General features: G+C 38.1%; 2 protein-coding genes across 2 annotated transcripts; both read right to left on the bottom strand.

Annotated features, from left to right (window-relative positions):
- Positions 1-2,057: 2,057 nt before the first annotated feature.
- On the bottom strand, positions 2,058-4,223 carry LOC149704632 (uncharacterized). The gene is made up of 7 exons (XM_089865728.1): positions 4,198-4,223; positions 4,065-4,133; positions 3,801-3,859; positions 3,557-3,700; positions 3,217-3,490; positions 2,914-3,164; positions 2,058-2,674 (listed from the first exon to the last, which is right to left on the bottom strand). The coding sequence occupies exons 1-7, from the start codon at positions 4,221-4,223 to the stop codon at positions 2,058-2,060; spliced, it is 1,440 nt and encodes a 479-aa protein (XP_089721854.1).
- Positions 4,224-11,884: 7,661 nt separating this feature from the next.
- On the bottom strand, positions 11,885-13,129 carry LOC149704633 (uncharacterized). The gene is made up of 2 exons (XM_089865729.1): positions 13,001-13,129; positions 11,885-12,428 (listed from the first exon to the last, which is right to left on the bottom strand). The coding sequence occupies exon 2, from the start codon at positions 12,425-12,427 to the stop codon at positions 11,885-11,887; it is 543 nt and encodes a 180-aa protein (XP_089721855.1). The 5' UTR covers position 12,428; positions 13,001-13,129.
- Between the last annotated feature and the right edge of the window lie 3,269 nt (positions 13,130-16,398).

Genomic DNA, 16,398 nt, shown 5'->3' on the forward strand with positions numbered 1-16,398 from the left:
CTTGAAGGTAAACTTAGTAAACTTGGTTTGGGAAGTCATTTGGTGCAAGTGTTTGGAGCCCTTTCCACGTAACGCCTGACTCTTATAGGGCTCGGCCAATTCTCGGGGGCTAATATGATACTATCTTGCGAAGTTTCAGTTTCAATAATATAGCTATTCGTCCAGTTCGCTTGTTTCGACAGAAGACTTACTGTTACAGGAACAGTTATTCCAATATCTTCTAAATGATTTTTTATGTCATCCAGTGAAACTGAATTTTCACAGTTTGAAATGTAGTATTTCATAGTTGGCCGAATTGAAAGGGCAAGTCCTTCCATGGAAGTGTTCGTACCCCAAGTTTTTGGTTTCCTGTCAGACGTTCCTAGTAGATGACATGAGATGCCTTGGGGCCAAATGTTAGGTTTTAGGACTTCTACGGGAGAGGTAGTTGTTCGTAAAACATAGCACTGATAAGTCGACGACTCAGATTGCGATTTATAAGATGGTCTTAGTCCAACAATAGTTAGGCCCTGCATGGTCAGAAATAGGCTCAGGTCTGTTTCATTAGTGGTTTTCTTACAGCCACCTATGAAAAAATCATTCGTGCTTGGGGTTGTTTTGATCCTGCAGTTGGTAAGCTTTTCCAGGGGCATTGATCCTCTGCCTGATGTCGCAATTGATTTAAAAGGATGTTTCGCTTGGGCTACAGGTTTGACGACTTTTGGGAACGGATTCGACGCCTTTTGGGAACGGATTCGGTCCTGAAGGATTTTTGGCTTCAAGATGTTTTTAGCTTTGTTAAGTCTGTTTGCAGATATGTTATTAACGCAGTTGAGCAATTTAGCCGAAACTTCGGCTTCGTTCTTGTTCGGTCTTTGCATTTTAGCTTGGTAGTTTGAGTTCTGTAAGGTAAGGGGTTCGACAATAGCCTCTAAAACATCAATATCCATTATCTTCGGTTGGCGATTTAGCGATCCTTCAATCATGACGATGTTTTCCTTTATAGCTAGCTGATCTGTCTCCAGTTTGTTTAATTCATCAATTAAGTCATGTTTTACTTTCGTTATGCTTTCTTCCATAATGGTGTGCATGGCATTGTTGCTGTCATGGAAAGAGGCAAATTTATTTGCCAAAGATTCTGAGTTCGGTACTAATGTAAGTTCTTTTATAATGTTGGATATATCATCCTTTGTTTCCTTACGAAGGGTGTTTAGTTCTTCCGAAATTGTATTAAGAGTTTGTTCTAAGTCTTCAATTTTATTTGCTAAGCCTTTGCATTGGCAAGGGTTGTTTACTCTATTTCTACATCTTTTACAAAGGAAAAATCTTTTGGCCTCGGCCGCTTTTATTTCGACACATGGCAGATGGAAAGTTAAGGAACAATGGTCACAAGTTACCGTAGGTGTCCTACTTGATCTCTCTTCTTTTTTTCGGTCGTACTTGCAGTCTGGTAGACAGTATTTTACACCGGTGAATCCATTAGGGGTACCGGATTGTCGTCCGCTTGAGCGGCTGCTATCGTTCATGTTTTGCTGCATTTAGATTTTTTTTATTTTTTATTATTATTACTATTATTATAATCACTATTAACTAATTTAAAATTTAAAAGTTTAAAATTTCTTTAAAGTGTAAAATCCATTAGAAATATAACTGTTTATATATATATATATAATCGTCAAATTAATTTTCGAAAACAAGGCTTAGCGCGGAGCTAAAATTGGCGCGACTTGATCTCACGGGGGGAAAAAATCTTAGCGTTTTTCGTACGTGTATTATTCTTTCACTTTATGCCGTGTTTTAAATGTGTGGATTAAATTAGTTTCCGATGATAAAAGACACTTAAATTTTTTAGTTCAGTTCAGTCATAGTATAAATATATATATTTGTCTTGAAAAAAAGGGGTTTTTCTAATGCAGTGGGTGAAAAACGGATTGTTTCAGAGAAATTGTCTTTTGCCCATGGATTTCATAGCAGGATAACGGATAATAGTCAGAAAGGCCCTCAATTGATATTATTATATTTTTTCTCATTTCTCTTAACTCATTAACATGCAAGTGTTGCACGTATACCGATGAGTATTAGGAGAGTTGCCCCAATACAGCTGTATTATTGTGAACAATCATGGTGACAATTTCTCCAAAAACTATTATGTCTTCTTTGGATTCACAAACCGTAAAATTCCCTTTCTCATATAGTGTGCCTTTAAAACACAACTTATCCGTTAACACAGTATTTTTGGAATTAAATTTCCACTTTTCAATTTCACTGCGAAATTCGTCACCAAAAGAATAGGATTGTAATTCTTGGAAACCGGATGTAAGCTGGACAATTGGGGGAAATGGTGAACCTGACAGAAAATATGCCTGTTGAAGTTGATGCTTTTCTGACAAAGTTTTGGTGATGTTCAAAATGTTTTTAGTGTTGTGGGCATATTTTTTGTAAACAGAATGTTTGCTTTCAAAGCGAAGGGTCCATAGTCGAATTAGTGGTCCAAAATGCAAAATTAGGGACGGATAATGGTTTATCACAAAATGATGCTTAGCCTTTAATGTATATTGAGGAAACTGCTCTAGTAAGTCATGTTTATATTCTAGAAGCATATGCTTTAGTGCAATTACTTCTATTTTGGAAATTTTAGGAGCCGTTATAATTTCAACAATATTTTTAAGTTTCAAATATAACTCCCAAACAGGATCTGAGTAATTCAGAATTTTATCTTTCAAAATTAATGATAAAAGCCTTAAAAGGCACCAAATCTGTGAAGCGTCTCCTATCAATTTCTTTGTATTGCCTTTTTAACACATGGTTTGTTTCCCACATCCTTCCCCAAATAAGAAAATTTCAAAATTTGCCAATTGTAAAAGTTCCAAGAAAACCATTTTTTGTTTCCAATGAAGTAGGACAAAAACAAATACAAATCATACGCCACGACACCTTCGAAGAGGTCATGGGCTAAGCATGGTGCAAGACCTGGATTACACACGTGGAAGTTTTCAAGTTCATTAAAAACGGAGTCAAATTGAATTCCTCGACTAGAAGCTAGTTCTTTGTTTGTTTTTAAATTTTTAAGGTCCGTTTTGTAGGAATCAACTGTTCTCCGAGGAAATAGTTTAATTTTGGAATATCCTCCGCTTTTATATGACAGTAACGGCAAATATACCCCTTCGAGAAATTCCTTTGAAAACCTCCAATTTCGTGGTTACCTAAATTATCTCCTAGTAGACTAGTAACACTAACTTTATAGATTTCCCCCTGATAGAACAACCGTCTCTCTCTAATATCTTGAGATCCATGACGAATCTCCTAAAGCAACGATTAAATCCAAAAACCTTGAAATTTGACTCTTTACACAAAAGAACTAGTTGCATATGATCTACAGTAGATCGAAATTCAGGCGGTATATTTACTAACGTATAGTAAACTCCCACTATTTTGTGCAATGTCTTGGCAGAGCCCAGTGGATTGACAGTTTCGAAGGCATCTTGGAATATTAGTAAGTGTAGAGTTTTACCTTCATTTTAAAAGAAGTTTTTAAAAACCTTTCCGTCTACAACATCTTCTAAAATTGGATTTTTGCCCTGAGTATATGAAGGTTTGGGAAATTTTAAAAGCTTGAAAACCTCTTCATTTGATATAAGAGCAGTTAAAGTTTCACTTATTGAAACATAGTGATAGGAGCATTTTTCACCTTTATCGTACCCTATTAATATCTGAACCGGATCTACATAATTCATTTTAGTTTCGTAAAATTATTTCCTCAAATGAATACTTTCGATGTAACTGATGGGAGATGCTTGTGATAAGAGCAATGTTTAAAGTACGATCCAAAACTATTTGTTTCGAATGAGGCACAGCTACTGAGAGGGCATCTGAACGACATCTGAAAATTATAATGAATTGAATTGAATAGACCAATCCATTATTGCCATAGGGGATGGCAACACACAAGGCCAGGGGCGAGCCCTCCACGCTAGGTGTTTCGCCTCACGCCATGAATCGCCGCTAGAGGTAATGCTCGCCTCCTTCGTGTAGTGAGCTACGCCTCAGCCTAGCGGTGCTTCTTGGCGTGAGGCCAAACACCTAACGTGGAAAGCTCGCCCGCTTTGCTGTAACCAATTAATGGATTGGTATATAACTGTGAGCGAATGAGATCTCTATTTAACAATTATTATAAGAATGGCCAATTCCCTAAAAAGGTATTGTTTTCCTAAAAATTACATTGTGACTAAATATATAGAGTACATAATGATTAAAAACATAACCTAACAAGGATTAACGAGTCAACACTACATGAGTTCATTTTTAACGTTTTTAATATACAGGGTGTTTCCCATAAATATGTCATAAATGAAAGGGTGTGTTCCTTGGGTCAAAATGAGTTGAAGTGTTAACAGTGAACATGGGGTCTATAACGCTTAGCTACAGAGATATGGGTTCCCAGACATTGCACCTAAAATACATGAAAAGTAAAGCACTATTTTTTTAGGCGCATCATCCCCTGTGGAACTCCTTCCCTGCTGAAATTGCCTCCCCTTGATTCGTTAAATTTATTCAAATTACACCTTAGAAAAAAATCAAAACAATGTTTATGAGACGGTTTTCCACTCTGATTTATTAATGTAGATAAAACTACCGTGGGGCAGTGGTTCATTTAAAATTAAAAGCAAAGAGTCTAGGGGAATTAATAATGGTTCAGAGGGAGAGTCGTCGTCATTGGGTGTAGGTGTAAGTAATGCACATATGTTAAACAAAATGTATTAAGAATTTAAGAACTCTAAAAGCAATTATAGGCTCGTCATGAAATAAAATGAAAATAACATAATTACAAGACCCATTATATTTATTTAAGTCTTGGGTCCAGATTCTTTAACGACGGCGTATTGCTACCGCGGGAGTGACCGCACTATGCGCACTTTTATTTTTTTATTTAAACGCCACTACCATATCACGAGCGCGCGAGCGTTTCGGTCAGAGGTCGAGAGAGGTCTTCTTTTCACCAGTGCTCATCTTGGACTTCAAGTTCTAAAAACCAGGAGCATTTTTTTTGTATTGACCCTACCGGGTCCCCACACATACCGAAGCAATTAGGTCATAAAAACTGTCAAGTTTGATATATGGCCGACCCATTGCATTGCGGCTTATCTGGCGCCAGGCGTGTATTTTAGGGTACTAGCTTTTAAGGTAAAAGGGGGTACCAGCATTACAACAAAAGGGTTCCTCTTTGTCGGGCCGCCTAAGCCGCGGTCCACGCAAAGAGAGAACGGACTACGTCCAGCATATATGTATATAATTGACAGAGCCTTAAAAGATGAAATCAGTTCCAAGAAAATAGGTTTGAAAAGTGGTTCATGGCTTGGGAAAAAGCCATAGTAAAAATTTATAACTCCAAAAATGTTATATTTAGTAATGTATTTATAATGTAAGCTATCCCATATTATCTGCGCTATCAGAGCTGTAAGGCTTTTCAAGCCCTAGCTTGTGACCTACGAAAAAAAATTTCCTAAACAAGATGGACATCGGATATCTCTTAATCCACATTTTTGATTATTTAATTTACGATATACTTTTGAGAAACACCCTGCATAAGCATAAGCGGACCGACCTTGAAGTAAAAAGGGTTATACACGCCTAGATCTAAAGGTGGGTATAATCAGTGAGCACTTATAAAAAGGAGAGTCAAAGATAGACGGGGGAAGGTAACTATAACGGCCAGCCAATGCCAACATGGCTTTCACGCGCACCTCCTTCGGCGCACAGCCGTGGAGTAAGACGCCACCAGAAATCAGCGCGGTAACTGTAGCTTTGTCTACGGTTAGTTTACGCATTGTTTTTTTAACTACTTATAGCCTATAAAAAACATCGGAGACGTTTGTTACGAGGCGTAATAACGTCCCAGCAAACACAAATGATTCCCAGAACATTCCCAGAATCTAGATCTTGGAGATTTATGATATTCAGATAATATGCCAAAACCCCAATATGATTAATATGGAACATTCCAAGGGTAACCAAATGTCTTCATTTTCCATGTCCTCAAGACATTCCAGATCGATCAATCGCAATATTGAATGGATATTCCACGTATGTTGCATGGGCTTAAATTAAGTCCCAATTAGACACTGGGTATATTCTAGGAATATCCATTCGTATTCGTGGATATTTCAGGTAGGTACTATTAACATCAGTTTGAAGTAAGAATAATTATATAGTTTTTTGGAATATTCTGGGAATATCATTAAAAATCCTCAAGATATTATAAGGGTATTTGAAATTTACGTAACTATGACGTCATACTCTAAGAAGCTTTGCTGGAAAGCTTAATTTGTTCATGCAAAAATTTAATTCACGAGAATTCACAAGTTAAGAATTAATTTTATTCAGCATAAAACAGTTGAATAACGTCTACCGCAATTTAAAAAGTGATTTCATTAAATTGAGTGAACACATGAATTTTCAACTATCGCGGTGTATTTCTTTTGGAAGCTGTTTCAGCTTTCGATTTCACTCTGTCCGCAGCGTGCGCAAACCAAGACTTGACATTCTTTTCTATTTCAGATAGGGTTGATTCTCTGAAATTTTTCAAACTTCGAATCGTTTCTGTAAAAGAAACAGATAATTAATTCTCTGAATATTAGCCAAAGGAAATTAGGTTAAATTGTCTCACCAATTATTATTTTGATTAGACGTAAATTCATCAAAACGCGTTTTCCTTTTCTTCCCGCCCAGCTGTATTCCTTTGCAAAACCATCGATGAAAACGTGACCAAAAATTCGTTTTACACAGTCGTAAAGAGTAACACCACCGAATTGTTTTAGGTATCCTCTCTTCAATACAAAACAATTAAAAATTAATTGGTGTTAACGTATACTGCATGCTAAATCAATAACTTAAAAGATAGTTAAAAAACAATATATAAAAGATCAACCTACTAATTTAGTAACATTCTCAACTGAGCTTAGGGCGTCTTCCAATAAATTCAATTCTCCTTCAGTCGTTAAAGGAAACCCAAACATCTCTTGAATCTCATTAGTTTCTTCCACAGATACGGTAACTGACTGGTTGCTACTGTGCACGCTCTTTAGAATGCTTTCCAAAATCTAAAGCATATGCCTTTGATTTGCTTTACTGATTTCCTGATTTCTGTTAACGTTACGGCACCATGCTATAGAAGTGATTTAAAATCAGAAAATGTGTTACGAACACCAAAGCCAATATTTGGTGAATAAGGGTGTACTTTAAAATACAATACTTACATTCGTTAAAAGTATTAAGCATTCCATTTGAACCATTATCCTTCGAGCCGTTAAGTTCACCTGCCAAAGAAATTTCATAAAAGTTATGATATCTGGTGGGAAATATTATAATATTACTTTTCAAAAAGTATTAGTAAAATATTCTAAGTACAATTTCTCTAGATCTAATTATAGTTGTACATTTTTCTTAGTCAAATAGTTCAGTAAAATTCAAGTATAACAATTTTTACCAATACTTTTACCAGACATAAATTTCCCTCCAGTCCACAGCAATCACAAAAAATTACCTCTATATTTTGAGTTACTGTTTTTTGATGGTTGAACCACCTTCAGCGAGTATCTATGTTCATAAGTTTTAGGGGATTGTCCTTGTCGAGACATTCCTGGGGACTGTCTACAGCTAGATATTTCTGGGGACCTACGTTCAGATTTTTTCGTAGACGCTCTACGTCGAGATACTTCTGGGTTCTGTTTCCGTCCAGATACTTCAGGGAATTGTTCTTGTAGAGCTCTTTCTTGATATCGTCTATGTTCAGACTTTTCTGAACAGCCATGTCCGCGTTCTAGTAAACTGCGATCAGAAATCCTTGGAGAGTGTGGGTATTGACTATCAGAAGTTCTTGATGAGCCTCCATTATCAGAAATCCTTGCAAAATTTCCACGATCAGAAATCCTTGCAAAATTTCCGCGATCGGAAGTCCTATGAAAATTTCCACGATCGGAAGTCCTATGAAAATTTCCACGATCAGAAATCCTTGCAAAATTTCCGCGATCGGAAGTCCTTTGAAAATTTCCACGATCAGAAATCCTTGCAAAATTTCCGCGGTCGGAAGTCCTTGCAGAGCCTCCGTGATCGGAAATCCTTGCAAAATTTCCGAGATTTGAAGTCCTTGGATATTCGGAAGTCCTTGGAGAGCCTCCGCGATCGGAAGTCCTCGGAGAGCCTCCGCGATCGGAAGTCCTCGGAGAGCCTCCGCGATTTGAAGTCCTCGGAGAGCCTCCGCGATTTGAAGTCCTCGGAGAGCCTCCGCGATTTGAAGTCCTCGGAGAGCCTCCGCGATTTGAAGTCCCTGGAGAGCCTCCGCGATCGGAAGTCCTTGGAGAGCCTCCGCGATCGGAAGTCCTTGGAGAGCCTCCGCGATCGGAAGTCCTTGGAGAGCCTCCGCGATCGGAAGTCCTTGGAGAGCCTCCGCGATCGGAAGTCCTTGGAGAGGCTCCGCGATCGGAAGTCCTTGGAGAGCCTCCGCGATTTGAAGTCCCTGGAGAGCCTCCGCGATCGGAAGTCCTTGGAGAGCCTCCGCGATCGGAAGTCCTTGGAGAGCCTCCGCGATCGGAAGTCCTTGGAGAGCCTCCGCGATTTGAAGTCCCTGGAGAGCCTCCGCGATCGGAAGTCCCTGGAGAGCCTCCGCGATTTGAAGTCCCTGGAGAGCCTCCGCGATTTGAAGTCCCTGGAGAGCCTCCGCGATTTGAAGTCCCTGGAGAGCCTCCGCGATTTGAAGTCCCTGGAGAGCCTCCGCGATTTGAAGTCCCTGGAGAGCCTCCGCGATTTGAAGTCCCTGGAGAGCCTCCGCGATTTGAAGTCCCTGGAGAGCCTCCGCGATTTGAAGTCCTTGGAGAGCCTCCGCGATTTGAAGTCCTTGGAGAGCCTCCGCGATTTGAAGTCCTTGGAGAGCCTCCGCGATTTGAAGTCCTTGGAGAGCCTCCGCGATTTGAAGTCCTTGGAGAGCCTCCGCGATCGGAAGTCCTTGGAGAGCCTCCGCGATCGGAAGTCCTTGGAGAGCCTCCGCGATCGGAAGTCCTTGGAGAGCCTCCGCGATTTGAAGTCCTTGGAGAGCCTCCGCGATTTGAAGTCCTTGGAGAGCCTCCGCGATTTGAAGTCCTTGGAGAGCCTCCACGATTTGAAGTCCTTGGAGAGCCTCCGCGATTTGAAGTCCTTGGAGAGTCTCCACGATCGGAAGTTCTTGGAGAGCCTCTGCGATCAAACTTCCTTGATGAATGTCCACGTTGAAAGATCTTGGAAGTACTCTGCTCACAATATTTTGGAGTGATACGAGAAGTTTGGTGAAGATTACATTTCTCTGAAACTAAAACAAGAATGTAATATAAATATATTATTAGTGAAGTGCTTTCACATCGATATTCTAAGTAGAAAATACCATCACTTAAGCTGTCAAAAGGAATTATTTTTTCATAACTTGGAAGATCATGACCTTGTGACTGGTTGCGGGAATATTTATCACTAGGATCTAGATACAGAAATGTTTATTAAAAATTAAACTACAAAGAGCTTTAGGAGATGACCCTTAATTCTTACCATTTCTTCTGGATTCAGTGGCCTTGTGTCCGGCGTTTACACGTGAAATTTTGTCTAAAGAGATAAATTATTATTTTATTTTTAAAGATTTATTTTCCTTAAATCCTACCCTTCCTATTCGAAGTAGATGTGATCACTGAATTAAGAACAGTAAGTTCGGGGATTTTTTGGTGTGACTCTGGCTGTAGTTCATCATCCTCAGATTCCGACTCAACTTCACTAGGTTTAACACATTTTAATGTTTTCTTTAGTTTTCTTTTGCCGGGTCCAGTTTCATATTCGCTTGCCGATATGTCAGTATCTTTGACATATTTTACCATCTTCTTGTTGGCTTCCGCGTATGTTTCTGAAATAATTGAACGATTATCATAAAAATATTATAAAAACGAAATTCAAAATTTAAAATATTTACCCAAGGTATAAATTATTTTGATTTCGTAAGTTTCCCATTCTTCAATAACTGGTGGCGTTTCTTTTTTCGCTAGGCGTGTGGCAACTTTGTCGCCTGGCCAGTAACATTTGGTTTGGAGATCTTCCGCATAAATCCAAGATTCTGGAACTACCGCTACTCCCGTTACTCCATTAATAAATTCTATAGTTTTGAAGCCACGGCCCATCTAGCTGCCTGTAAATTTTTTTTATTAATTTATTATAAGATTAAATAGTTGAAACTAGTGATGCAATATTAAAAATTCGTAGAGGTATCGGGCGTTTAAATTTCAACAATATCTACGCCCTACCTTTTATTCAGTAGTATTATGTAGAAGTCTCATTACGACAAACGCATTTGAACCATTTATCGGATACTTGATAGCTTTCGCTATAACTTCAGAAATAGACCATTTCATTAGAGCCGATAATTGTGTAACTCGGTAGACACCGACTTTGGATGATTGGCATGGAGTTATAAAATAGTCTTCTACGGTCAAAAATCTTTTTCCAACTATAAACTTCCTCGATAAATCATTTTCGTGACAAGCGATATTTTCAATGGTCACGATTGAAGAATCCTTTAAGATGCAGCATTGATCACGTTTTGAGGTCGAAAGTTGAAAGTCAAAAAGTATAGCCTTTTTGTATTGAGGGTCACTACACCCCTCTATAAGTGGTCCATCTTCATGGGCCATGTGAAATGAAATCTCAGTCTTAACTTTTAACCCACTGTCAATTCGCCTTTCTTCTGTAATGCGATTAACTGCCTGTTTTAACGCGTGGCCAGTATTGGCAATTTAATTTTTTAAAGTATAAAGATAATTCTCAAACTGAAAGGCACTGAAGGCATCTAGATGGCCGTATTTGGTACAATCCCTAGCTAAATGTAGTAAACCGTGTACGTTGTACGAAATTAGATGTTTGCCATAAATAATGCCATAAATTTGAATAAAATACTTGAGTAATTTATCAGCGAAATCTAACATTTCAACCGTTTGCTGGGGTGTGGCTAGAATACGAATTGCCACGTGTAACGTTCCAAAATGTTCGTAGTGAGCTTTAGGAAGAACATTACGCAAAACTACAAGGCCTGAATAAAGCAAAAACTGACGAAATTCAGTGGCATTAAATCTGTCGACATCTTTCAACGACCGCGGTTTGCGCACAAATTCCGTACACGTTACTGCAGCTAAAGATTCTAAGCGAGTTGAAACCTCCATAAACTGATCGGGCCTAAATTTATAAAGAGAGTTTTTACCTTCGCTCCCCATCCATAATTTTAATGTTTTTTTTCACAACCCCTAAACAAACGAGATGCATATAATCTAATGGAAAATCATCGACTATGTCAATGTTTGATAAATTTTCTAAAATACTCGTTCCGTGGTGGTGACCTGCTTGAGATTTACTTCTAAAATTAGCGTCTGTTCGTAAATCAACTTCAACTGAAGGAAAACAGAGTCTTTTTCTACGTCTAACTCCCGCTTGAGTGCATTTGTCGCAACCATAGTAACCATTATGTCCCTTAACTTTACGAATAAATGCCCTCGCCGGAGTGTCACATACAAACCCTAATATTTTGACCGATTTTAGTGTGTTGTTTATTATTAGACCGTTTTCTACTAGAAGTGAGGCTTCGGTTAAAATGAAGATAAATATTGATCTGAGCATTTAGGTTTGCTCAATCCGTGAAATAGGCCTATAACGAAGGGCTTCGAGTTCGGCACTGAAGAAATTGAACCCAATATTGGCCAAAAGTTACTGGTGGTACTTGTTCCTATAGGTAAACCATCTATGTTAATCAATATTTTCAATATTGAAACCGTTAAAGCATGATCGGGCTGACAGCTGATCATGAAACGAATACCGGCTTCTAGTCCAAAATGAAAGAAATGACCAGGAGGCATCAATTCAACAATCGAAGATCTAGGTGTTTGTAATAATGTTCGAGAGTCTCCGGAAGTTCTTTAAAACAACTGTGCTTATTCAAAATTTTAAGTAGACTGCTTACAGCATTCTTACTGATTCCAAAACACGTCACCCATCTCGCTAGGTTTGCTCTTAAATTATCGGCATCAGTACCGCGAAGATTTTCAAAGAAATCATTATCATCATCATTTGGGATAAAATCAGTATTATCATCGCTCAATTTGTCTTCTTCGCAATTTTCGAACTCAAGTGCCCCAACGCCATCCTCTCTTTCTGTAGAGCAGTCAGTAATTTCATTTGCCATATCTTCGTTACCACTACCGTCTTCGCTATTGAGATCATTACATTCAAAATGTATATCCAGTCTTTCATTTGAAACCAAACCACCAGCATCGCCTCCATTTATTTCCTCGTATTGAAAAACCGTGTCCTGATGACTTTCATTTGTAATGTTACGAATTAGCCTGGATCGATGTCGTGAAGACAATGTCGATATCAGCTTGTACCTTCCTTTCGGCATTCTACCACAATATTAACGATAGCAAACGTTAATGTTTTAAAATCTAGCCTGAGCCGTGCTAATGTGTAATTTGAAAAAGTAGTTTCTCAGAATAAATTATAAAGAACTAGACAGCCACTAAGAAATATTGCCTAGGTTTAGCAACCAGATTGGGAACTGGCTCGAGACTCGACGTCGGTAGCACCGGCTGTTTACTCAGCTTAGAGCGAAGAACTGCAGCCTTAATGTTATTATAACAACTAGCCTGTTTGAAAACTTGGACGGGACTCACGGGAGTACTTTCAATTTGACTAAAATATGTTGTTTTTAAAACCATATCAAACTTCCCACAACAAAGATGACGCCCACCCAATATCTCAAGTTAAATAGCAAGTTTTAAGCAAACAACGTACTTATAAAATAATTAAAAGCAAATTTACCTTTTAATATTATCAAAAACTTCAAGTGCAAACGTAAATGCCTTAAAACCATATCAGACTTCCCACAACAAAAATGACGCCCACCCAATATCTCAAGTTAAATAGCAGGTTTAAGCAAACAACGTACTTATAAAATAATTAAAAGCAAATTTACCTTTTAATTGTATCAAAAACTTCAAGTGCAAACGTACGCCTGATATGACGCGAAGAAATACAGATAGAAACGTTTGATAGCCGGCGAAGAAGATTAACAACTGCGGAAATAACGATTAACTATACAGATTTTAAAATGGCGTCGAACAAAAACCAGTCAACCAGGCGAAGACTTGAGGTTGAGGAAGTGAGGAACTAAGGGCTAGCGACTCTAGTCCGAAGCACGTGGACGCTCTTTTTGACGACGCGCCACCTAGCCCATGCAATATTGATATTAAAAGCTATTTTTTAAGTTTATAATTTTTTTTAAATTAACGAGATTATTATTAATTATTAATTTTCAAATTAAAATGAAAATATAAATGAAATTATTAGCAACATTTTAATATTCGCGACCGAAGTGAGTGTAGGTGGCGTTACTAAATTAATAGATACGAGATTCAAATTAATACACAAAGTATACATTAATAAGCTGGATTTAATTTAAAAAATATAGTCCCATTAATTTAACTTTCCACTGTATTATACAGTCATTTTCAAATCTTAATTAAGTAAATGCGCTAATCCAAAATCAATTGTTGCAGCCGCGAGATAGTTTTTGGTACTTTAATTTTAAGAGTTAAATTTACTTCACTAAAATAATGTTAAACATTGCCCAAGTTTTATCAGGTCGTGGCCAATGCGTTCAAGATATAGTGAATTAATTAATTTTAACCAAGAGATTTGGATACCTTTGGAATGTCTCTGAGACATGGGTATTATTATGTTTTTTTGGATATCTGCGGGATGTCTTTAAGACATGGTGTATTACCATGTTTTTTTTGAATACCCCTGGTATGTCCCTGTAAAACCTGTTTTGTATGGGGTGGCCAAGGGAGATTTGGGTCTTTATAAGACATCTGTGGGGTCAAGTGTGCTTGCTGGGGTAACAAACGTCTCCGATTGTTCCCCTCCGTTGCGCCGATTGCGCATGTGTCTAAGAGAGCCAAAGCACTGGCAAGGTTTTTGAAAGGGGGTGCTGATGGAGAATTTAGTCTCTCCGACTCTCCTTTGTATTAGTGCTCACTGGTATAATGAGGAGAACGCTAGACTTAACTCCTTTCGCTACAAAACCAAATAGGTCTTTCTATAAATTCCTGTGCGGGAGGGTAGGAACATACTTCATCGCTGCTTTTTCCCCCGGTAAAATATTCTTTCCGCGGGAGGGACGAACCCCCTTTGTACCTGCTTTTACCCCCGGCAACATGAATATTTTATGTAAAGGCCTATTCACACACTGAGTCACTGACTTACGAGGAGAGAACGCGAGAGCCGTTCCTTTTGATCAAAGAGGGGGTTCCCGGGCTTGCACTTTTCTTTTTGTATCGAACCCGGGTCGAAGCCCAAGGGGGTTGGTCACTGCCTTCTCTTTGTCCGAACGCTCTCAGGTTCTCTCTCGCTTTTGCTATAGAGAATAGAGGTCACTAGACTCTGTGCCCTTGGACAACTTTTTACCCCACCAAATTCACCGAAAACAAAAAAAATGAATGTTTTGAAACGAAAGCCAATTGAGAAATTTTAATTTTTTAATTGAGAAACCGGTAGCGGAAAAATACGGAAAATTTTCCGACTTACAACCCTAGGTTTTTCTTTTGCAGTTCCCCAGTGTTGAGTCAGGCCTTCGGTGAGTCAAGAAATTGCACATGAAAAGGCTAGCAGTTCAGATCCACTAGGTACTTGACCAATTTGGCTCACAGAGGGCTTGACAACACTGCACTGAATTGGAAGCTGAGAGTAAGGGGTGGAATTTTCTCAAGCCCCTTTAGTGGAAACTATCTATACAAAATTTACAACTAAATTATTATTAACAACCATAGTTTTACGAAAGTCCAAATAAAAAAATTAAATACATTGATCAGTTTCAGGAAGCTAACAAATGAGGGTCATAAAACATGAAATATTTTTCATATGACAGTTTATAGATTTGAGACAAAGACAAACCTCAAGCGAAATAATGTAGCCTGGGCTTACTTATTGGTAATTTCATCAACATTCTTAATACAACTTAAAAATAACAGTAATTTTCGGGTTGGCCAAAATTAAAAGCAAGCGAAACAAATATTAAATGAAAACTTACTATGGATTAGCACTTGAATGTCCTTCCTATGAAATATGATGATAAAATCACAACATGAATTGAGGCTTGGCCTAACACAGTCGCTCCGCTCCCGCGACCTTAGAGTACGATACTGAAACACCGTCCGAACTTAGTACCTGCGGCTCCAGTTATCTGCATTTAGAAATTTTTTTTCTAGCCCTAACACTCATGAGGCAAAGACACGGTGAAGCGGTTAGTCGATGACAAAGCTTACAGGTTGGGAATTTCGCGCTTTTGGCGGGAAAAAGGATGACACGTTTGACGTAGATTGGAAAGGGGATTTTTTGTAAAATGTGTTGAAATTTAATGTATACCAGTACACGTGTAACTTCCTCTCCCTCTAGAAGCGTTGTATAACTTGTTTATTGTAACCTGGCCGATCGAGCGGTGGTGAAAATTCCATACTTATTCTCTGTAAAAGAGGCAAGGTATTGCATCACGAAAAGTAAACGCGTTTTGGGGGTAAACAAGGGAAGGGGTTATTGAAAACCCCAAGAGAGAGAGAGGGGGGGTATGGTTCTATCGTGAAATTCTAAGAAGGAAGACGTGTACGGTCAAAATGAAATAGTTTATTAATTTTTTGGATTAAAGTTTATGATTTTTGTTTGTTTACGACGGAGTTATTTGGTTACACTCTAAGACAATTAATCTGCGACAACGTTAATGGCTGATTCTACTAGATGGGGAAAAAGAGATAGTTTAAAATGCAGAAAAGGAGAAAGTTAAAAATTCAGAAAAGGAGAAAGTTAAAAATGCAGAAAAGGAGAAAGTTAAAAATGCATAAAAGGATAATGTTAAAATGCATAATAGCTAATAAACGGTTATGTAATTAATTAAAATTAAATAAAGAACATTAGTTTTAGAAAAATATTAAGTAAAATTCTTAAAGAAATCGAATTGCGTATCAATAAATTGCTTTGGCTAAAATTGAGTATGTTAGTTAACTGGAAATAAGAAAATAAAAATAATTATGGCTCTTATTTTTAAGCTAATAAGTATCCGGTTGATTTAATTAGTAAGGTTAGGTCTAGAGATGTGAAATTACCGTAGTTTTTAAAAACGGTAATTTACCGGGTAAATTACCGATAAATTACTGGTAAATTACCGATTGAAATTTTGGGAAAACAAAAATTACCGTTCAGTCGGTAATTTTTGGTAATTTATATTTTCCTGTGCTTACAATGCATTACTTAAAACAAAGCTTTTGTGAGCACTATCTGACTCCTTTACACGTATTTGCGGCTTTTGCTACAAAGACGGCA

The sequence above is a fragment of the Phalangium opilio genome, unplaced genomic scaffold (assembly GCF_054372755.1).
Source record: "Phalangium opilio isolate 3A_F unplaced genomic scaffold, DU_Popi_V2 ptg000015l_1, whole genome shotgun sequence".
In the NCBI taxonomy this organism is placed as follows: domain Eukaryota; kingdom Metazoa; phylum Arthropoda; class Arachnida; order Opiliones; family Phalangiidae; genus Phalangium; species Phalangium opilio.

What these genes read in the sequence shown, in the direction of transcription:
- LOC149704632 (XM_089865728.1), bottom strand. Translation starts at nt 4,223, where the DNA reads ATGTACTCTATATATTTAGTCACAAT. An exon ending in TCTATATATTTAGTCACAAT is followed by an intron (nt 4,134 to 4,197) that starts GTAATTTTTAGG and finishes ATTGTTAAATAG; the next exon opens with AGATCTCATTCGCTCACAGT. An exon ending in CAAACCTTCATATACTCAGG is followed by an intron (nt 3,491 to 3,556) that starts GCAAAAATCCAA and finishes TTTAAAATGAAG; the next exon opens with GTAAAACTCTACACTTACTA.
- LOC149704633 (XM_089865729.1), bottom strand. Translation starts at nt 12,427, where the DNA reads ATGCCGAAAGGAAGGTACAAGCTGATATCGACATTGTCTTCACGACAT.